At 37.2% G+C, this 24538-nt stretch overlaps 1 protein-coding gene across 3 annotated transcripts; it reads right to left on the bottom strand.

The window, feature by feature from the left end:
* Positions 1 to 412: 412 nt before the first annotated feature.
* LOC139974774 (solute carrier family 22 member 15-like) lies at positions 413 to 23471 on the bottom strand. 3 transcript variants are annotated; one of them, XM_071982190.1, is made up of 14 exons: positions 23222 to 23471; positions 18654 to 18916; positions 18213 to 18418; positions 16408 to 16537; positions 15143 to 15234; positions 14425 to 14646; positions 13737 to 13871; positions 13212 to 13291; positions 12465 to 12576; positions 11501 to 11573; positions 10964 to 11090; positions 4692 to 9760; positions 2369 to 2452; positions 413 to 776 (listed from the first exon to the last, which is right to left on the bottom strand). In XM_071982190.1, exons 2-12 carry the CDS (start codon positions 18891 to 18893, stop codon positions 9711 to 9713), a joined length of 1467 nt encoding a protein of 488 aa, XP_071838291.1. In that variant the 5' UTR covers positions 18894 to 18916; positions 23222 to 23471; the 3' UTR covers positions 413 to 776; positions 2369 to 2452; positions 4692 to 9710. The 3 variants fall into 3 exon arrangements, with proteins under 3 accessions (XP_071838291.1, XP_071838290.1, XP_071838289.1); XM_071982189.1 differs by having other exon boundaries at positions 23233 to 23471; XM_071982188.1 differs by having other exon boundaries at positions 23229 to 23470.
* Positions 23472 to 24538: the final 1067 nt, after the last annotated feature.

The raw sequence follows: 24538 nt of genomic DNA, 5'->3' as shown, positions 1-24538 counted from the left end.
TAAGTTTTCTCCTACAAAATACTATGGCTCAAGTGTACAAGAAATGCTATACATCTTTGGACGTGTACAGCAAGTTGACCACTTTGCGATGCGATACTTGATTAATTATTCGCTGCTAATGATGTAATATTTAGAGTTTAAGTGTTCAGTCTTGTCAATGAATGAAACTAGATAACGAAAAAGTAGAAGAGTTTTTGTGGTTCTTGTTGCTGTTTAAGGAGGAGGTAGTCTTCAACTTGAGTTATTATGAGTATTCCAACTAATGCTATAACAAGTGGCTTGACTAATTTAGTTATGAACAACTCATGATACCGAAACACAAATGAGATCAAAACACCTGTAGTTGCTTTTCAGGAGCTTCCTTGAAATCGAAACAAAGGCAGAGAAAGAGGACATGTCTAGATGAAGACCGTAGAGTAAATAATCTTTATTTACAATTCATCGCATCTCACACAGCACTGAAGTAATTAAAGTCATTGTTTCCACCCTGATGCCAGTCAGTCATTCCCAAGCTGCCTTGGAGTCTAACCAAGAATCTTTATTCTGTGAATGTCAGAGTTTCAATGATGTTCTTATTAAATTTTAAAATCTATTATCGAGATACTTTAAAGAAGGGACCATAAATAAATGTGCTGATTTCATCTTCTTGTGAGAGCAGGTCCTAGCAGAAGGGAAGTGTCTGCATCCTTCTGCTTGTCCATGTTAGCCGCTGCTGCTGCTATCTTCACAACCTCAGTGTTTCACTATGGAGCTTTTGCAGGTAGATATTCTAATCCCTGAAAAAAAGAAGAAATGCTATTTTCAACGACAACATGACAGACGAAACACTGTCTGCATTGAGAATCTGTGTAGAGAAACGTTGAAGTAATACATTGTGAAATAAGCTCCGTTTGTAACATAATTTTCGATGCATGCAATTTTCAGCTTGACGAACATCATCAATAAACTTTAGTGGATGGTCCTCATATATTGCAATCCACTGGATATGATCCCATCAGTGAAGATATGATCCCATCAGTGAAGATATGATCCCACCAGTGAAGATATGATCCCATCAGTGAAGATATGATCCCATCATTGAAGACATGATCCCATCAGTGAAGACATGATCCCATCAGTGAAGACATGATCCCATCAGTGAAGATATGATCCCACCAGTAAAGATATGATCCCACCAGTGAAGATATGATCCCACCAGTGAAGATATGATCCCACCCGTGAAGATATGATCCCACCCGTGAAGATATGATCCCACCCGTGAAGATATGATCCCACCCGTGAAGATATGATCCCACCAGTGAAGATATGATCCCACCAGTGAAGATATGATCCCACCAGTGAGGATATGATCCCAGCAGTGAAGATATGATCCCACCAGTGAAGATATGATCCCACCAGTGAAGATATGATCCCATCAGTGAAGATATGATCCCACCAGTGAAGATATGATCCCACCAGTGAAGACATGATCCCATCAGTGCGGACATGATCCCATCAGTGAAGATATGATCCCATCATTTAAGACATGATCCTATCAGTGAAGACAACTCTTCATGTGATGAGGAATAATTACAGAACACAACCAAACCATCAAGGAAGTACAATAACCATATGGTGAGGCCTTGAAATTCATATGCTTCATGATTACACAGGGCGATCAACAAGAGTTAAGTTTCCAGCATGTACTGCTTGAAACGTTGCATTATATACTTCACGTAGCTAAAGCAACTGAAAACAATGGGGCTTCAGGCCTTGGATCATCCCACGGAATGGCAATAACCTTCAGATGTACTTATGCCGTTTAGCATTTAATATGTGTGTATAAGTACTACTTGCTCTCACTCCATTCTCAGCATATACAACGTTACAAACTAAAACTAGCTATATAGAACGATGGCATGCACTCACACTTTCCCTGTGTTTTGGAAACTGGGCATGTTAACACAAAAAGTTCACAAATTGGCTTCAAGGGAATCTGCCTTGCTCAGTTGAATCACAATAATGATTAAGTGACAATTCACATATTAGATTGACTTGCTGCAGATACTCCAGGCACCAATCAAATCTTTATATATTGAGCATGTAAACAGTTGTCAATTGCAATCATCAGGTTTGGTGGATGTTAGAACACAGAATCATCTGTAAAATCCCTACCAATTCTTTAAAAGGTTATTTTGGAGCTTCTGATGGTGAATCGCTCATCATCGCCATATATGTATTGAATACTGGATATAGGTTAAATACAGAACTGTTCCCAAATTATTGACTTTACATGATAAGGATCTACCATACCTTGGACTATATTTGTTTACAACATGTTATATCATCTTCAATACAGTACGGCTACCATACAGCTTAATACACAAACCTTGACATTGTAATATTTGCCAGATAGTTTTTCATCTCTCTTCTTCAAGTGCCAGTCAAATGAGGACTTGATTTCTCTTTGTAACTGCAAAGTGAAACAGAACCGTTAAACAGACAAATAGGACAATATTTATAATGACAAGATGTTTTCACCTCAATTCAAATTTATTCTCTCACATGTACAGGAAATAATTTAACGTTCATAATTTTTTGTAGCATTTTTTCTCTCATTGAATATTTACGGTTCCTGTGTAGAAAACTGCTAAACATCTTTACACTTGTAAAGCAACTTGACTATTTTCTAAGCATGTTGCAAATGTGATACTATATAGATTATTCCTGATGTACAGAAAATTAATACAGGTGTTTGGTCTACAAAATTACAATAAGTACATATGATGGACACTATCATATCTCTATATATCTATAACTTCAAACAGAAGCAGCATCATTAAAGGAACTAGGTCTTACAGGGCAAACATTTGAAATGATGATTGACCTTTTCTTTATAATTGAACAAAAGCTGGATGTATACAGGATAGCAAAAATTCAATATCACTGTTATCACAGAATACTTTTGTGTCAAAAATTTGGCATAGCAAATTCAAGGCTACAAACTTAAATTAAATACTATGGTTTCTTAGTAGAAAAACTACTTGCATCTTTGCACTTATATAGCAATTAGCCCATTGTGCATAAATTTAGCGATGCTTTACCAGATAAATTAATCACTGACTATAGTTTCTCATTTTTGTCACAAATTTTTTACCTGTTGTGGAAAAAATATTCAGATGTAGACTGAATATTCATGCCATGAGCAGTTTGCGGTGAGACTCACAGTTTAATGCTTAATCACATAAAATAACAACAGATTTCATATAGCAGTATATCTAAGCCCTTTGACCTCCCCACTTTTGAAGAGCTATCTACACCGGTAGCCTAAATAAAATCACTCTATCCAAAACGGCATGCAAACCACCAAATTGTAGGCTTTTTATGTATAGGGGCAGAAATTGAACAAAATGTTTATGGCCTGAAGCATCTTAAGTCCACCATATCATATAGATTCCTGGAGAGAAGCCACTGGATTTCATTAACAGGCCAATAGACTGACTCCGCCCCCTAAGATGAAATCCTGGCTACGCACTTGCCCACAGTGTACATATTGATCATTCTTTACTAGTATAGTCAGTATTGCGAAGTTCGGCATACTGCGAAGTTCGGACACCGTAAGAAATACATGATTTCACCATGAAAACCTACAGCAAGAGCCAAATTTCACCAAAAAGTACGAAGCTATAGTTATTTTCCCTCCAAAATGACCCGTGTGCAAGAAATTACTTTCATATTTGTCAATAAAATGACGAAGATCTATGAAGTCTGTTATAATTACTGAAAGAGCAACTGCGCCACCAATTTTATCACCAGCGCCACATTGTGGGTTGCGTGTCCGAACTTCGCAATACTCTAGCAATGAAATACCAGTTCCACAATCACGAAGAATCTTCTTGGAAAACAACGTGAAAACAGTTTGCAGGAAAGAAAGTTTGGCCGTGTATCGTACTATAACACAATTCTCCCACCATATGAAGTATATTTTCTGGTGATTTAGACCAGAAGATTTAGTCTTGGGGTGTTTTAAATCTTAAGTGTCCGAACTTCGAAGTCACCATGCTACTAGTTTGAAACATAAATGGCTGTTTGGACAAACAAATGGTTAAACCTGAACTGTTTTATTTTTAAATTTGACCGGTATTGTTCTGCCAATTAGTAGCAGAATTCACAAAAAGCCATTTCACAAGGGTGGCCTATGAGTCTGACATGAGAGCTGAGGAGATGCTGTGACAACTTAGAGACATGGGTGCTAGTAATGAAGGTTGTTTCATAGCAATGAAGCCTGTTTTCTTTAAACAGAAACCTGTGCAATTACTAATAGTAAAGTTTAAATAATTTGTTGCTAGGCTAATAAAAAGTATAAAAGTATAACACTTGGTTTTGCTTCAAACCAATTCATATTTTTTCTTTCTTGGACATTGGTATTATTCATTATTGTAAATGTAATTGTAAAAAAGAAAAAAAAGTGAAATAAACGAAACGAAAAGAAATATGACAGATGCGTACAGCGAGAGTTCGTGCATGGGCCTAGCCATTATTTGCTTTTCTGACATGCCTAGGAGGCCTCTTTTGAGGCGAACCTAAGTTAGCAGCCTTATCTAGCCTAGCTAATCCTGAATCCGCTTCAGAATCAGTCAGACATGTCTATGGAAAACATCACATAACGCTAGGCTACAATAGAATAAGCCTAACGTAGGATAACCCCATACCTTGCCTCCGTTTCGGAACTTCTGAAAAAAGTAATTCATGCTCCCAGAAACGGTAATCAACCCAACCATCAAACCAATTCCCGGGAGGATCTCAACCCACATCTTAACTTTGCTTTTAGAGGTGCTTTTTAGCCAGGACTCTTGCTGTACTCTGAGATTGCCTAGTGAAGTACACAACCGATGCTGTACTATGGATACCCTACTAGTATGGTACGGTATAGTATACGGTGCTATATAATGAATGTGGTGCAAATTGCAAGGCGAAAATAACAAATGTGGCGCTATATGAAATTCCGAAGGAGCTGTATTATATTCTAGGTGGCAAACAATGCCGATTTGGTGGCAGTCATGTCAGGCAGCAGCTCCCTCAGTAATATAAGGACGAAGCATGGGAGTAGCTAGACTTCTTTCTTTAGGAGCTCAGTTCATTTCTAGGCGGTACGACAGAACTTATTTAACAAAAGGGCATTCATCTGACTATGTTCTCTTTTGGTTGGGAGGTGGGGTGGGGCAGCCAAATGTCAGGAGGCTATAGGGCACCCGTGTGGGGTTACCATATTTAGTTTGTTATAGAGGACACTGATCAACGTCCTGGGGGAGGGAGTCCCCTTCCCTTTGAAGTAATTTTGAAGGGTGTCTACATGCAAATTAGTGCCATATTTGTACCATTATACAGTGGTTCCTGCACCTTGGGGGCGTGGGGTACGTTTCATGTATAACTGATACTTTCACACGGGAATGAGCAAAGGCTGGCAGAATCTTTCTGTGGTATTTCCATGGCTGTTAAGTTCACTAAGAATAATATCATAAGATTAGACACTATTTCTTATTATTATTCATCACTACCTAATCATGAAGGATTTTCTGCAAAAATTGACCTCTTTCTTGAGACAATTCCTCATAATCTTGCTTGATAAGAGCCAGATATGGTCAATATTTTACAGAGAAATATCAATTGAAGTTAGTGTTGCTTATGACTGATCAAGGTAACATTTTGTAAAATCAGTTTAATCAACCATTTTCACTGAATTTATGTGATCGATACATCGGAAATCTTATATTCCCATAGATGAAAAACATCGGTCTGCATTTCCCGGCATTTTATTTCAGTAATTTTCATGATATTCAGTCCAATATTTGTGTTTCGTTTATTTTTATGAGTACGATGTGAAATTTAAATAGCAAAGATCATGACCTATTACAAAATACTGCACAAATTGGTACCCTATGTGATTGAATACTGGACAGGGACTTTGAATGTTGTCACATAAAAGCACTGCTGGAAACTATTAAGAACATAGTTATAATTACCTGCCACTTACATACCGGAAAATTAATGTTGAAAAATAATGATACAAGTTGTAGAAATCAATCAAACATGCAGCTGCATTTTTTAAATATTCTTCATTTACCTGAAGGAAGTATTGAGAGAACACAATATCTCTGGCCTAGTATTAAAGGGTGTGAAGACTCCCGCAAAAAGAAACGTCTAATGTCGGTAATCTGACCTAGTTTTGAATGAGGTGTAACAGAAATGTTAGACACCACCATCGATCCCAGAAAATACACACACAGCTTGCTACCGGTGGTAATTAGACACTAGTGTACAGTCAATACATACAGCTGCGGTCAATACCCACAGCACAGTGTACAAACGATACAGCTATGGACATTCAGGTCCAGCTAAAGATAACAAGGTATCACGTTCCATTACTGTCTGCATTTTGTAGCAACAAGAGGAAAAGGTTGCAAGCAACGGAAAGTTAACTTTCACAGGGCGGCACGCGGTTTGGGGCGAGTCTTCAATGCCTTATTAAACAATTCTCATATCCACAACATGTCCATAACATTTAACTCAATCCACCTTTAATAATGTGTCATAGAATGGATGTGAGCTTCAAATTAAATGGGTGCCATGAGGCAGCGGCTGTTTATAAACTGTTGCAGTCTGACATAACCTTAGTTATCGGCCTCGTTAGAAAGACAAATTAGATCGATAACTTGACTAAATGACCAAACATTTTTCAGTAATATCAGTGCCTACCGCATCAGCAACAAAAGCATCGCAATGGAATGACCCAACATTTGCTAACCCTTGTGATTAATCATGCATGAAAATGCCTGTGTATATTATGCACATCAGATCACTACACTTTCTTTCGCTGAATAATTCTGTTTAAAACAAATGAAACATCTTAGTTCTTAGCAATTAGTGGCGGGGTGGGGGGAGTTGAATTCCCCACAGAAATTTTCGGGGAAGAAAAAGGGAAGGTGAGCAAAAACAAAATAGTGCACAAATGTAAAGTTGTACGCATTGCCAAAGATTTTGAGTTGTTCTACACAAATGTAGTTAAAATGTTGGAAATTTTAGCACCATATCCCATTTTGACGCCTCACCAAAACAAAAATTTCTCAAAGGGAGGGGAAAACCTCTCCCCTCAGACCCTTCTCCCAATGGATGTAAGCCAAATTTTGTACTCTCCTTGCTAAAATTTGAAATTGATCCAGAGGGCAGAGCAAGGGTACAACCATGTATACTTATGGTGATTTATCCCCCCCCCAAATAAGAAAACATAAACACCCCTCCTCATCTGGACAACATAACATCTTAGCCTCTCACTGTCATATCATTATAAGTCATCGATAATGGTATCAATTGGACCATAATTCCCGGACACTTGGCTTCAAACAGTTGGCTTTGCTACCTCACACCTCAAAGGCTGGTTGGCTAGCAATCATGTAACATACAGAGAATTCAATTCCATTCCCACACTAATGACATAAAAGTGTTTAAAGTCTGTTGTTGCCAGAATAAACCTACAACATCACATTTACTTTAAGACAAAATAAATTGTCACTTTTTCAAATTTTGAGGCAGGTATCTCTAGTGACTAAGCTTACTTGTTAGCTATTAAAATGGTAGGACAGTATTCTGAAAACTGGACAAAAATAATCTTTCTTTCCTAATCAATAAATATGTTTCCATGATTTGTTACATGAAATAATCATAATATAAATATAGCTGTTAGAATCATTATTTGCTATCAAAAAAAGTGTCATATAATATAACCCCTTCAAAATACATTTCAAAATATAAATTTCTAAGTTCAGCGATCGTTGAAAAGGAACCAAATCTGACCAGAGCTATGACAATAAATCTTATTAGCAGTGATATCAACCAAATTTCTAACAAGGAGAGAAAACAAACTTTGGATTTTCATAACATGCATATCATAACTTTTCATAACATGCACAAAACTTCAAATTATGATACTTTTGCCTGTTACACTGAAAGTGGCTCACTGTTTGGAGTTGTAGCTGAATCAGTGCATCTCCTTTTTATTTTTAAAACCGTCACAAAACAAATTGAGCCAAAAAAGCAACCGAAAATATAGTTTAAAAATATAACCTTGATATTGTAGCAACGATAGCACAGTGTATGACACTGTAGCAAAATCTTCACCATCTCATAAATAAAGTTAACCATATAAAGATATATGTACAAGACCAAATATGAAACCAAATAATAAAAATACACATCTTATGTATATAATAGAAGAAAAAAAATCCTGGATAAGTTTTCCTGATTATATCAGCCACTACATGCATTCTTTTAACCATTACATTTGTTAAGCTGCCATCAAAATATTAACAAAAATTTTGACATTACATTCTGCCAATAACAGTTTGCTAACAAATGACAAGTTATCCACTTCACATGTTTCCAGTCAATTCCAAGTTTGCTAATACTTCCATTTATACTAAAAGTTAATGAACAGCCATGTTGTACAAGACTAAGTTGTTGGTTTCTCATATTATTGCCACAACAGGTTTTGGAAAATCTGTGTGGTCTGCCAAAAATGACCACAACCGGATTTTTAGCTTACACTGCACAAAAGAATTGTTATCATCATTCAACCATAATTACTTGTTAATTGTACCTTGTGATATATGTAGAATAACTGCTCCATAGTATCGCATACCCAATAGCATGCTTCATAGAAAGCTCCATAGAATTTTTACTAAACACTACATTGGGAGAGGTGAACTAGAACAGATGCATTACTGATCATTTTAGTATTAATTTGTAGGGCAGAAAATGTTAAACTGTTGAAATTTAATTAGATATTTTCCACACACTTCCCAAACATTTAAGTGATTCATTTTTTAAAGTAAGGTTTTTCACTGTGAAAGAATAAAAACAATTCCAATTTCTTGGTGAAATTTTTAAAATGCGAACTGAAACACTTTATATTTTCTTGAAAGCTGCAAAACGTCTTACAAGGTTTCTGCACCTTAATGCTTCCATTGAGAACTATGTCTACATCATTGCCAGAGATGCATGACCTCCCAATTAAAGAGAGTTTTATAACCACTACAAAAGAAACATGTCTACTAACATGTGTCATGTCTGGATCAATAGCTTTTCTAGTCAAATAATTTCTAGAATTTTTAGGATTTTCATCATAGTTCATATTTCACGTAGAAAAACTCTACGATTGCAATCACAAAATTCTTTCACAGAATTTGAATTGTAATCTTTACTTAAAATTTCTATAAGAACAGTCTAGTTTTTTATATTTACAAAGCAACCTCAGAGTAATATGAGAACTTGCATGAACAGTCAAATTGGCTGAACATTACCACCGAACAAAACGTCTGCCTAACTTATTATTGGTTGTGCTGTTAGATAACAAAAAGGTGATCTTTTGTGCGCTCTGCAGTCACAAAGGAGAGAAAAAAACATAATAATTTAACTGTAGTCCTTGACTGATATAACTTCATTTTTTTTTTAAATTCTTTTACTACTTTATCTTCCAAACCCACTGTTTTGCAAATATAATCTGCAATAAATACTTTACATGAGTGCTGTTGTGTTCTATAAGCGAGGGGCCAATTCTGTGACAAGAGAGAGGAAGCTTAGATTCCTGATATTTTTCTTCATAAGGCACACTCAACATAAGAACAAACAAGGATCCAGAACTTCGACTTCATCAAGGCATCTATCGTTGAAGATTCTCAGCTGACACTAACGGTAATCTTGGAAGATGTCCTGCTCTTCTTGGAATCTGGAATTAGAACAAAATGACTCTATTAGTTGCCTTTCATTGATGGAATACTGTCAGAGTCATGTACTATTTTTTCCATCTTACTTATTATCGAGAAAACCGTCAGTTTACTATCAATGGTTTATTGAAGAAAATGGCATGCAAGACATCACATGAATATTGGGTTAGAACAGTGGCGGAGCTAGGGGTATTGGTCAGGGGGGCGAGAATGGTCTGTAGGGGCGCTTTCGACACTATCTAAGCGGAGCGCCACCATAGGTTGGCGCGGAGCATATACAGAAATTTTTGAGTAAAGATACTCCCTAGATCGCCGGAAATGACCCTTGCTAATTTGTAGATAATGAGACAAATGTCAATAGGTAGATGAGAGTGCAATAAAAAAGTCAATAATCCAGAATAAGTAAAAGTGGTAAAAAGCTGAAAAGGGCGCCAGCAGTCCATTTGAGTCCGTCAGGGGGGCATCCGCCCCCCCCCCCCCCGACTGTATGGACACTCCGCCACTGGGTTAGAACTAGTCTTGAATAGTCTTCCCTCACATTTGAAAAATAAGCCCTTGGCCTACAATCATAGTGCATTTAAATAAACCTTTGAAATTGATAGTTTGGGTATAAAAAAATAAAACAACTAAAACTGTGGAAAAGGTGCTTTGTTGTTGTGATGATGAAAAAATATTCTGCATATGTTTATGTGACTTGAAGGACATTATGGGATACATGTGCGCTGTATTAGTATTAATGGTTGCATATCGGGGCTGGAGAAACCAGCACACAGATAAAGGTGGCATAGACAATACATGGTCTACAGTGCTAGTGTTACTGATGCTTACAGACCTCTGTGCTCTGGACCCAGCATATCATACATGTTATTGTTACTGTTGCTTGCAGACCTCCAGCATATCATACATGTTATTGTTACTGTTGCTTGCAGACCTCCAGCATATCATACATGTTATTGTTACTGTTGCTTGCAGACCTCCAGCATATCATACATGTTATTGTTACTGTTGCTTGCAATCCTCCAGCATATCATACATGTTATTGTTACTGTTGCTTAAATACCTCTAAGCTCTGGACCCAGCTGATGGGCAATTATTTGCAATAAAATAATTTTCACTACAATAGCAAAAAGATACATTAGTGAAAACTTTTACAAATAATGTTCAACATATCTAGACTAATGATCTCAAAAGTTCAAACTAAATACTTTTCCAACATTCCACATCGTCAATGGTTTCTGGTAGTGGCAATCCTAAGGTCTCTGGTAACATCAACATCAGCAACCCACTGATGACACCAGTCACTCCAAATCCCACAAACGTGATATCTTCTCCCTAAAATAAAAAATATTTGAAAAAAAGGAAGTTACTTCATATTCCTTTGAAAGTAGAGGCATCTCCCTGTACAGCAAACCTACCAGACACAATAGCTTGATGATAGGTCATGAAAAATACTCGAATCCACATTAAAGTTGTGTTTATTTCACATGGATAGCATTGTACTATACAAGACTGTAAGCAGCAACAACGCTAACACTGAAACTTGGTTCAATATAAGGGTGCTGATATCGCCATCAACGTCTCCAATATGTACAAGCCGTATGTCAGCCTTGTCAGGCTTATATCAGTAAACACAAGCTGCACTAGGAATCTTCCATTGTGTTGGAAGTATCAAAACTAAACTTCAAAGTGCATCCTTCCCATCGTGAGGTAATGACAGCAATTTATTTGAATTATATACTTACATAATTCGATAAGAGTGGAGCAGCAATACCTCCAACTCTAGCAGCCATTGAACACAATCCCATTGCACCATTCCTATAGGAAATGAACAATATATCTTGCAATGATCTTTGAATATTCTTTACTATGTCACAACTACAATTTGATCAAAGCTGTAAAAATACTGTACAATGAGTTCAAAGTGAGGTATTAAAATAATAAAATGTAAAGATTTCTACGTCAAAGTAAAATGAATTCGCAATAGAGTGACGTGGTTAAATTCCTAGATATTAATAAAGACACAGGACAATATATACAGCTTTATGATTCATATCTGGTTGAATTTCATCAGTTGTCCAGTCAAACGATCACAAGCCAGTGTCTCATTGGCAATATTTAATAATCAGGCAGCTATTTTTAAGTTGCTTAAGCAACCACGAATGTGGGAGAAGCCCACACGGGCTTATGGATTACAACTTTCACATCAAGTGGCTTTCAATTCAACGTTTTAACTCAAATCTAAAATTGCATGCCTCAGCCTTTATCCACTTGGCCAGAGCACCGGTTAATGTCATGCAATGTGTAACTACCAATTTCATTCTGGCCTTAGATTACCTGAGCATTGTCACAAGTACTTAACGCCCCACTACGCATTTAATCTCGACGATCTAAACAATCTTTTTTTCGGTACAGTAACTAACCACACAATCACGATGATGTACTTTTTTGCCTTAATTTAAAAAAATTGAAAATCCAAACCAAAACATAGGTGTTCCATTCTATACTATTGTTTCGGTTGAGATGAAAATATTAATTGTACGCATGCTTTCATATTGACCAAAACAATAATATGTTTTATATTTACTATAACATAGCACCAAACATGATTGTTCAGTGAGAGATCGGTTATTTTGTGTTTATATGGAAATACATAATGGGGTTTTATAAGAACAGAGTTTCATCTGAAGGACATCATTTGTAACTGACCTTATAACAGTTGGAAATAGTTCCAGTGAGAAGAGATATATTCCGTTGAAAGCCATGGCTATACCCATTTTACCGACCAGTGATAATGACAGTGGTGAAAATAACCCAGAAGCTACGAGAAGGAGTATGAAAGATATTTTTAATGCAAAATAGTCTGTTCATTTCTGAATGAAATGTATGGAAGAAATAATAATAAAAGAAGCATACAAGAAAAACACAATAGACAACGTTTCCAATTTAAATGCATTGGCTATTCTGTTATTTATTAATTTAAATGAGGGTAACCCAGAGCTCATCTCCCCCTGGGCTCCCATATACAAAGACAAGTCAATATGGGTAGTGGGGGGTGGGAGGGTGGCAGAACCAGTAGATGCAAATGAAAGCAGGTAGTATAATATAAATGAAATGTAAAACAGATATAGAAACACATGTAGAAGTATGGAAGATTAAAAATATAATTATTGGCCAGAAATGAAGGAAAGATACTGATTAAAACCAAAGAAGTATTACTATTTCAGAAACATTGATTATAAAAGTGAAGATTAGAAATTTAATTAAATTTAGATGTTTTCTTGTGTATTCCAACAAACCTTGATTAACCTAATGACCTGTAGTATTATCATCAGAGTATGCAGCAGAATAAACACAATCCCAGAATTAATGCAAAGAGTTGGATTAACATCTGAAAATATTTACAAATGATTAGAAGATTAATATGTATCAAAGGAAAAGTCAGCTTAATCTTACTTGATGAAGTGAAGTCCACAAAAAGGCAAGACAGGCCACCGGTAAAAAATGCCAAAAACAGACATCTCTTCCTTCCAATTCTGAAATAATCAAATGGTTTTCTTTATCTTTAACGCTCAATTATTGAAACTCATTTAGTGCATTGCATAAATATCTATAAGTGTTAATGTCTCTTCTGAAGGTAACATTGCAGCAATAGCCTATCTGATGGAGGCAGGAATTAATGTTGTGTGCACACACTTCTGCTTTAAATTCATCATTACTGCTCTCAAACATGTCCAACCAATCTAACCATAATCACCCAATCTAAAGATTAAATAAACAATTTTACCTTCACTCTCAAAGCTTCCCCGCTCATTAAGTCATTCAATTGTCTAATTTAACAACCCTACAATGATGGCAATTTACCTTAAAGGATTAAAAATCTACATAAAATTATGTAGCATTAAAAAAATAAAAATTAGATATAGTTCTTATAATCTCAATGTCATATTGAAGACAGGTGTGACAGCAGAATTTACTCACCGATTTAAAGCAACAGTACAAATGAGATGAGCAGGGACCTCTACTAGACCAGAAAGAGCGAAACTAACGTACATGTTACTGCCCTGGCTGGTAGCATTCATAGTGAGTCCATAGTAAACAAAACTACATGTAAACCTGTCACAAAAACAAAACAAAAAATAATCTGAAGAAAATGGATAGAAATGATCATTTGATGAGGAACTATGGACATAGGTTTAATTGTTATTCTGTTGCATTCACTACGATAACATGACTTGCTTAGCAGTCGTAAAAATTTGAGGGAAGTCTAAGGGTATCATACTTTTAATCGACCTTTGGGATTTTGGATATCACTGCAGCAAAACTAGAGACTACACATAAAATGTTGCTTTAAAGAATTCCGGTTGATATTTTTTATTGGCAATTAAGAAACATCCCACATTTTAATTTAAATAACATTATAAGACACTCAAAACAAGCCAATATGAACAAAAAATGCAGGGGCTGAATTATGACAGTCTGATATGAAGATATTTTACTATGAAAATCCTTTATTTCTCAGATAAAACATCATAGCAGTAATGATCCCAAGAAAAGAATATGAATGTTATTGTTTGAAATGCAAGAATACTCTCTCTCTATTTAGACTCCAGCACTGACAACGACAGGAAAATATCATTTCTTTAATTTCTGTAAACTGACCATTTACCATGCAAACATTAATGCTAATAATCTCCTTCTTATCTCTGGTGTTCTGAAGGCATCAAATGTTCCGCTATTAGCTTTAGGACCTTCCTCTTTGGTTTCTGTTATTGATACCATTTGTCTGTTGAAGGTTGGGTTACTCATTTTCCCGACTCGATAAAGAGCATCTTCCGCTTCAGATATTCGACCTTCTGACATTAACCATCGCGGTGACTCTGGAATGAAACTGACACAGGAGAGAGACCAAGCTGAATATGACAGTCAAAGAGTAATCAAACAATTGTGACTTAACAAAAAATGGAAAGTGGATAGAAGGTGGAGGGTGGGTGGAGGGTGGGGGGCGTGGGGAAGGGGAAGGAAGAATGGGAAGGTGAATCCCCAACTTACCCCCGTTATCTTATCAATAACTATCTGAATATTAACTACATTTCACTTTTCCTCATTTTTTTTCCACCTTGACTTAATACAGTATCACCCCTTTATACACAGTAACACACCCTTGTGTTCCAAAAGTGCTATTTTATATTGTAGTTTTCTTGCAAATATATTGGGCATTTGGCATCAGTACTATTTTATTCTTAACTCACATGGATTGAAATCCTTTTAGAAGTTCAGCTTTTTGCTTCCATTCCATAAACCATAAATATATATAAGAGCTACTAAACCTTTGGTGAATGCTGTTTGTAATGAAGAAGCTTTCTATTAATATTACTCTGACTTACCATGAAAGGAAAAGAAAAGGAACGTTAGTGACAGCAATGGCAAGGCTCAGCATTCTCCAATCTCTGATGTAAAAGGCCATCAAAGAAAACGTCTGGTGAGAAAAAACAAATCACATTTTATATAATGACAGTGAAAAGAGTCTAAGTCACAATGAAGGACTCAACTTAAACAACTGTACTCACAACACAGTACTAACAGAACTCAAGACTTGCTGTAACATCCTTAAAAATCAACCGTTACCGACAGCAACAAAACATCATATCTCAAATGTCTCCTGCAACAAAACCATTAAAACTGAGAGGGATTGCAATCATCAGATCTCCAGTTAATGGTTCTGCTTCTTTTGTTGCTGTCTGTGTTTACAGCGACAGAGAAGTTCTCGATACACACGTCTCGACTTCTACACCTATTGCTCCTTCATTTTGCTTGTTTTTTGGCTTCATCTGTTCATTTCTCCCTCTTTTGTAGAAGTGTAACTGATAGTTATTCATAAGTGTTATAGGAGGCAGAGAGGCAGTCTGCTACAGAACAATTCAACATAGCAACTGATTTTGCTTATTACAGTATTAGGTAGACAGTATTAAGAGTCGATGCACTAGATGTTAAAGCAGCATTTTGTGTCCTTTTCTATGATTTTCTCAACCTCATTGACTCCATTATGCCATAACGACATACATAACTAACTTATCTATTTAAATCTTACTTCAAATGGTGGCATCAAAGTCGAAAAATTTGCAACTTTCAACTTTGTTTTTCTCCAAGATATTTTCCATTGGGATGCCAATAAACCTAGCCCATAATATGAATATTTAAACACTACGAACGTCATTGACTAATATGTAATACAACACCATGCTTGATTTGTGTACAGTCTATATGGCAGTTGTACCAGTTAGTTCCATAACAACTCCCTGGTTGTACCAACGCAAAGTCTTGAATCTATTTTTAGTAACAAAACCTGCATCTCTGATTGGTTGAATTCAAACTAGTGGATTTGGGGGAACTGTATGCGATTAATTTTAAAAGTGGAATTTGTCGTGGACACTTTTCTCATTATCTGCAAATATCCTTAATTACTCGCCAATTAATGTTGTTGGCAGGGAAAAACTTGGCTAATATCTTAGTTTGCTGTTTTGTGATTGATATATGTAAAAAACTCGATGGACATGTCAAAAAAGTAGAAAACGGCGACCAAACGCAAAATGCTGCTTTAAAGCATACTCTGTGGTCAGTCTGGGTTGGATTATTAGAGGGTTATACTTACTACATTTCCCAGGGCAAAAGCTATTTGTCCAACAGTACCGGCCAGAGCTCGATGATGAGAGAGAATGTTTTCCATTATGATGACATATGAGGTCAGACTGGAACCTCCAGCAGTGAATCCAAGCAGAAACCTAAATTTAAAAAAGACAGAATGTCCTTCTCCAGTTTATTCCCTACACCGTTCCTTTAATCCTCCCTTTGTCCCTCCACTGTTTATCTCCTACCTCTCCTCTTCCCCTGTTGCTTTCTTCTCTCCATCCCTTGTCTACTAATCCCCTTACATGTATCTCATTGTGTTCACCGTGCTCATTAACCTGTCTGTATTCTGTGCGTGTTTTTGTCCCTTCTGTTACTGTTACTTGTCATTTAGCCTCTGAAGAAGATCCTGCATAGGATCGAAACATCAGGCCAACTTACTTTTACACCTAAAAAAAACAGAATGCAAACATGCATTTGTGGTTTCGATGATGTAACATAATCTGAAATAATGTATAGTGAGGGTGCACAACATACTTGATCTTAGTAATACAGTGAAAAGCAATGTGATGTGACAAACAATAATTTCACAATGACACAGGCTGTCCTGAAATGACCATTGACCTCAACAACAGGCTTCTTGTACTAAATGTGATACATCAACATACTAAATATGACATCTGTTCTTGTTGAAATATTGTGTAAAACATGCTGTTCACAATGTGACCCCTGGTGAACTCAAATGACCATTGACCTCCGCCCACATTATTAAGCCTTCTTGTACTCAATGTGGTACAATTACATACCAAATATGCAATCTGTCCAAGCTTCCCTTACGATATTATGTTTAGGAATATGTGTTAGTGTGGAGAGACAGATAAGAGGGAGTGAAGTAGACGTTTGGCGTTTGTTGACCTCCAATGACCTTTGCCTCCACCAAAATCAAAGGTTTCTTTTACTCAATGTTATACACCTTCATACCAAGTATGAGATCTGCCCAAGCTTCCAATATTGAGATATGTTTACAAGGTTTTCACAATTTGACCTCTGACGACCGACCTTTGACCTCCACCAAAAACAATAGGCGACTTGTTTGTAATGAGGTACTTCTACACACCTAATATGAGGTCTGCCAAGCTTCCCTTCTTGAGATATCGTGTTTACAAGGTTTTCACAATTTGACCACTGGTGACCCCAAATGACCTTTGACCTCCACCACACACTATAGGTTTCTTATACCCAATGTGTTTCATACACCTATTAAATATGTGATTTGCCCAAGCTTACCTTCTTGAGATATCTAATTGAGTAGACTATAAATACTCTTCCGGTTATTGCACTATCAAAGTAAGTATCAACAGATCTTCCCCATGTTCTTTCCCACAAATCCTTTCAGAGAAACTGCATGTAGTTCTTACTTTGCATACGTGGAGTCAAATGTCCCACTTGTCATTATCAGTTAAGGCCAATTAATAGCTCATAAATCTTATAACTTTAGGAATTATTTCAAGGATTTCATGTAGACCATTTACAATAATGCAATTGGTGGGGAGTGAAATATAGTTAATGTGAGTAATGAACCAAAATCAGCATTGGCCAGTTTAATTTCAAATTTACTCTCTGGTAATCATGTTCATGAGCCTATACAAAGCATTCATATTTCATAATTGGACAATTGTCTAGAACAAGAGGTTCTTGTCCTCAAAGGCATGCACTCCTGAGAGTGACAAGCTGCATAGTCATCTGAGGCAACATACAATAAACTGATGCCCATCCACAGCTGATAAAGGGTGTACACATGGGGTGCAATGAGTAGAAAAAGACACTAACCTTGACAAAGCAAACTGAAAATATGAGGTACAAAACAGCATGGATGCCTGCGCAATGACTTGAATATACAGACAAATCATGAGTGTCCTCAGCCGGCCCATCTTGTCTGATCCACTTCCGAGGACAACCACACCCAGCAAGAAGCCGAACATAAGTATTTCCTGAGCCAGCGGTACTTTATAACTTTCATCGCAGACTAAATTCCACTGCGGATAGAAGTTAGAAACAAAACGGTTTCACGTTTGTTTTCATGTTCTCAATTACTTCGCCAGTATGATTTACATATCACACGCAGTATGCATGCAGAGGAAAGTCTGAACAATGGTTTTGCACACAACTGTTTGATCACTGCAAACAACTGAATTGAATTGAATTTTATTCATTGCACATTACACAGCACACACGTGGCTTCACACTATGAGATGCAATAATGCAACCTACCTCTGTAGATATTGATGTGTAATTCTTCTCAAAGACATACTTGTCACATTGACTTTTGCAAGGATCCAACTTCTTTTCCTTATCTGTATTGCAACTGAAACCAGGTGTTTTTCCAAGGAAAGCCATCGCTGTAATGTGGGGATTACCAAAGATTTGTACTGAGGATATTGCAAGGAAGTAGAGCCAGTGGTTAAACCCCAGATTCTGTAAGACATTCTCAAGAGCTTTCTCAAATTCCATCTTTTTCTTCAGTTAGCAAATATCTGTGAAAATAAAAAGACAAGGAGTGTTAGCTCAGTGGTTAACGCCGGTGCCTTTCAATCATAAGGTCCCAAGTTCAAGTCACTCCAAGATTAATGTATGTCTCGTCCAGTTACAGAGTTGTTGACAATTGACAATTTATAATCATGGACGTTAAATATGAATCTATGAGACTGACTTCGTTCAGCTTGCAGCTTTGATTAGCCAATGATGGCTTCCTCACGAGTTCCTGCTTGCAGGAGGATCTAAAATACATTCATACATACATACTTGCACTGGTTAGCAGCTGGTTTTTAATCTTGAAATCATAAAGTATAAACAGTGTCAAACTTCAGTTAATAGGTACCAGGGAAAATGAAACATGGGTCTACCGGCACATGAGATGTTGAATTTGTTATGAAATGATGAAATAGACACTGAGAAAAAGTTAATTTTGGAAGTGAAGCAACTGTCAGGGCTCAAATTTAATGGTTGAGATGACCAAAAATCATGCCGGACAACCTACAACCCTGCTTAGGTTGTCCAACGGACGACTAACTGATTTGCCGTAAGTGTTCAACACTTCCAACATATGCTTGGAAAATCGCTTTTCTTTAAAAATTAACATAAAAGTAGCTTGTTGGTATCTTCCTCCATTCATATTAGAAACAAAGTAAGAAATAAATCACATTTTTGGTACTTTCCATAATAAGGGGAAAATCCTACACTTTGGCTGTAGCCTATGTGCATGCTGTACATACTGTATGTATCGTATACTTCCTACACTACAGACCCTGGTGGCTCGACGCGCTCGGTTTTTGCCGTACGGCCGCGCACATGTATGACAAGCTAGCTGGAGTACAAAGTGTATGAAGTACTATTCTGTGCATGTGGGCATATCGCATGCTCGTTTATGTTGCTGCAATGTACATGATGTATACCCTGGGCTTACCCTCTGTCTCTAGAAATGATCGGAAACGTTTACAGAAATCATTTTTCACTCAACCAGAGAATTTCTGCAACCCAACATCATAATTCATCATGAACAGTGTCATACACTACATAAAATGTCTATAACTCTACACTACAGTTCTATCCAAGATTGTTGATTCCATAAGACTAGTCAGTAAAAGTAAGACTTGAAGGCATTGAAGACTCGCCACAAACCGCGTGCCGCCATCCTAAAAAAGTTAACTTTCCTTCGAAGTGAAGTTTTCTTCTTGTCGCTACAAAATGCAAACAGTAATTAAACGTGATACCTTGTATCTTTTATCTGGACCCGAGATCAGGGAGTTCTATAACAACTCCCGGCTGAGATGTCCATCGCTGCTATGTACTGCATGCATTGACTATACGCTAGTGTCTAATTACCGACGGTAGCAAGCTGTGTGTGTATTTTCTAGGATCGATGGTGGTGTCTAACACTTCTGTTACACCTCATTCGAAACTAGGTCAGACTACCGGCATGAGACATTTCTTGGTGCGAGAGTCTTCAATGCCTTTAACTCCCTATTCTTCCATGAACCTCCCTATTAGTTTTGCATAACATTTTTTAAATCTACCTATTTTCATGACAAACAGGTTGGCAGGTCTGATACTAGTAAAATATGTTTTCCTCTTGTATGTTTTTGAAGGGAAGAATCTAAAACCAGTTAAATAATAGTGATCATGTTTGTTTTGCATCCGTGTTAGTACCAAAGTACTTCCAACTACATCCTTCCTAAAGATCAACACAGGCTGCAACCGATTGTTGGTTTTCAGAAGTAACACCGACTTAATTGATTTAATGCAATCCATATTTGCAGGATGATATGACAGGCTTGATTAATGATAAAGCTGTTACAGAGATTCCTTACAGTTTCAGTTGAAATGATGGCTAACAGATCACTAGGTTAGATTACCGGCATCAGACATCTCTTTGAGCGTCAGTCTTCACACCCTTTAAGCCTCATGCCGATAGACTAGGCCTGTTTAGCCCAACTTTATGGTACTCACCTACAAGGCTAAATTGATACATTTTAGTATTACTTACGTACGGCTCTCAGGCAAGTCACGCCATTTTAAAAATCCAATTGGTTTCATATGGACACCCAAAAAATCCTTCGGACAACCAAACATGAAGAAAAACCTTAAAATTTTCTTAAAAATGAGCCCTGACTGTAGTAAATGTAATTTATGATTGAGGCCTTTTCACAAACATTTTCCTTTTACTTTCCTTCACACTAACACAACTTTCTTTAGCTTACTCTACAAAGAAAGTAATAAGTAAACTGTCAAAACCTTCACCAGAACAGTCTCCTCCCTTGAAAAAGTATGTTAGTTTCCTTAAAGGCATTGAAGACTCGACCCAAACAGCATGCCAAGCTCTGAAAAAGTTAGCTTTCCGTTGCTTGCAAATGACATTTTCTTTTTGTGGCTACAAAATGCAATCAGTAATGAATCGTGATACCTTGTTATCTTTTATCTAGACCTGAGAGGTTCATTGCTGCTATGTACACTGTGTTGTGGGTATTGTTTGTTTGTTTGTTTTATTCGCACTCAGATTGTTCAAAATACAAAAATATTACAAAGACATAATACACAAATAGGACGCAATTGAAAAGAACAAAAAGAGTAACAGGAGCTAAACCCATTGGGCTGACAGAACGTCGGCCCATTTCCAATGGGGCCCTATTGACCGTAACTGTATGTTTTGACTGTACACCAGTGTCTAATTACCGACAGTAGCAAGCTGTGTGTGTATTTTCTGGGATCGATGGTGTGTCTAACACTTCTGGTAAACCTCATTCGAAACTAGTTCAGATTACCGGCATGAGATGTTTCTTTGTGCACAAGTCTTCACACCCTTTCCAAATGCATCATTTTCCTTCCTTAACGTTACTTTTCTCCCTTTAATCTTTTCCTACAGTTACTGCACTTGCTACATCTATTCTTTCCACATAGCTTAGCCTCCCCTGAAAAATGTTAGTATCCTACCCTAGAAACGTTACTTTCCTCCCTATGATTCAAATATTTAGGGGAGGAAACTAACGTTTATCAGTGGAGGAAACTAACGGGTCTGGAACTAAGGCCACGAGAATGAAAGTTATAGATTTGCGTCCACCGCCCGCATGCCTGAAAAGCTACCGCACGAAAATTTTCATTATTTCCAAAAATTTCATTATTACAAAAAATTTCATTATAAAAAAAAAAAACTTTGCAAATCGCGCACAGCGGAAAGACGATCTATTTATCACGTAAATGCAGCTATGAAAACAGTATCATCGCTTTGCCAGTGTCGCGGCGTCATCGGGGTCACAGGTCAAATCGCTCCAACCGCACATCGGATTCTCGCAATGTCTCCACGCGCACGCGTGCGTTGATACCATGCATTGTTCTCGTGGAACGAAACGTAAGAAATCCTTTCAATCTGTTATACTTACCTATAGTTTCAAGACTCGAATTGTTGAAATAAAAGGGCTAAACTATAACAAAGTTTATTGACATTGCATACGATATACAAATATTGATGGATGGCATGATCAGAATGTGAAATTTTACGATTCACTGGTCGATGTTCGGCGTTGTTTTTGATCGTCTCCAGTGTAATGCTAGAGCATAGGATAACAAGCAGTCGATCTAGGCCTAGCCTACGTATGTAACTACGGAGTCAGACTGTTCCAGGTCAATGCACTGTAGTGACCAAGTCATGTAGGCTGTCATTGTCACTGTGTACATCATGTTGCAGACAGGAGCCCGGTATTTTAACATTTTTATAAATTCTATGCATCCCCATCCAGCTAGCCTAGTACTAGTAGCAGTTGTGTTTCAAAGCCAGGGTTTTATTCTCTCCTACTGTGATAGCAAACATGGCATTTTGAAGTCGTTTATATGCCACTTGCGTGAATGGTTTATGTAGATAGCTACGCATGCGCAGTTGTAAATAATGAATAATGAATAATGAAAAAAAGCCTCATGTGTTTTCAAAAAAAGTCCGGACACAAATCTATAACTTTCATTCTCGTGGCCTAACGGGAGCCAGATATAGTTAAAATGATGGAAAAGACACTTCATAACATGCTAAAATGGAAATTTGAAGTTGAACACAGATATAGTTCAAATTATGAAATGATGCTTGAGCTCTCCATTTTGCACATAAGCCCCCAACCCGGACAAACATTTCACATATAGGGCAACGGACACCCCTCCCCTCCAATTACTGCCTCCCCAAGTTTACTACAGGCCTGCTTCACCATATATTGCAGATGTACTGTTATTGTTAACAGATATTATTGGGGCGTCGTGTCTTTGTTTTTATATAGGCCTAACTTAGGCCTAGGCGTACGTACGTGTTACCTACGGTACTTGTTGAACAATTGGACCTGTCGGTGGTCTGCCTACGCAATTTGCGAAGTTTACATGCACACTGAAGTTATGGTGGCAAATTTCTCTGATATTTACTGGCACAACCAACCGAACCGTTCGAGCTTCTACCTTCTTGGGTGTTAGTTGTTTACAAGGTTCGTTGTTCTGTAATCGTGGCAGTATCAAGCCAGATGCAGATTGTATTCTACTTGTTATTCGTCCACTTGTTATTCATAATTGTTTTCTTATATCATATGGTAATGATGAGAAGTATGATTTCTTCCGCTTAAATAAGTTGTACAATATGTAGTAAACTGTTCGTGTGGCAGTACAATAATGCAATCAACAAGGGTGTACATAACTTCAAAAAAACTATTTCCAATATCTGACACTATTCTTGCACTACTCTTGGAATCTGTACGAAGCAAAATTGTCAATCAATAAAATGTGCCGTCAAAGTTTACATCATAGTTTTGATTTATTAACTGCTCTCAGTGATTGTTTTACCTAACTAATTTTGGAATCTACATAAGTATCTTTAACTATATATATTTAGAAAAGATAAGGACAACATGTAATGCCTTTAAATCCAACATAATGTTTAGAATAGATATAACTACACGCTACACAAATTTTCGGACACCCTGGTCCTTCGTCAGGTGTAAACAGAGTGATTGAAATCACGTTAGTCTACCCATGGAGGTAAAACAGATTTACCTCCATGGTCTACCCATGAAGGTAAATACCTCCATGGTCTACCGTAAGCCCCAGAATGTTCAAAGTGCTTGAACCCGGAAAGAAAAGCCATATCCCTATTGAGACCATGACAGTGTGAACGTACTTTAAGGATCAATTCGACTTCCTTCAAGTTTCATTTATTATGGTCAGTCAGATTACCCGGGATTATGGCAAACTTAAGACAGTCGATATTGTGTTGTGGAAGATTAAAATGTTCAGCCACTGGAAAACTGGTTTTGTTGAGTCTGATTGTGTTTTTGTGATGCTTAAGCTGTAGACGAAAAGGGGTGGAGGTTTGGCCAATGTATTGTATATCAGGACAGAGAACACAAGTGATAAGATATATCACAAAGGGAGTGTCACAGTTGTATTGGCCTGGATGGAAACACACCCCTGAAGGAGAGAGATGAATGTCAGGGTCCGTGATCATATGATGACAGAACTTTCACCCGGGTTTACCACATTTAATATTCCCCTTGGGTTGGGAAGTGTCGATGGAGGGTAAACAAATCCAAACAAGGATGTTGCGTAGGCTGGGAGGTTGTCTTCTAGCAACTACAGGG

This window comes from Apostichopus japonicus, chromosome 10 (assembly GCF_037975245.1).
Source record: "Apostichopus japonicus isolate 1M-3 chromosome 10, ASM3797524v1, whole genome shotgun sequence".
In the NCBI taxonomy this organism is placed as follows: domain Eukaryota; kingdom Metazoa; phylum Echinodermata; class Holothuroidea; order Aspidochirotida; family Stichopodidae; genus Apostichopus; species Apostichopus japonicus.
Note: the sequence above shows the minus strand (reverse complement) of the source record. Positions and strands in the feature narration are given on the sequence as shown.

Coding starts and splice junctions, on each gene's coding strand:
- LOC139974774 (XM_071982190.1), bottom strand. CDS start 18,893: ATGGAATTTGAGAAAGCTCTTGAGAATGTCTTACAGAATCTGGGGTTT. Junction 14,647..15,142: donor CCTTTTCTTTTCCTTTCATG/GTAAGTCAGAGT, acceptor CTCCTGTGTCAG/TTTCATTCCAGAGTCACCGC. Junction 13,872..14,424: donor TTAGCATTAATGTTTGCATG/GTAAATGGTCAG, acceptor TTTTTGTGACAG/GTTTACATGTAGTTTTGTTT.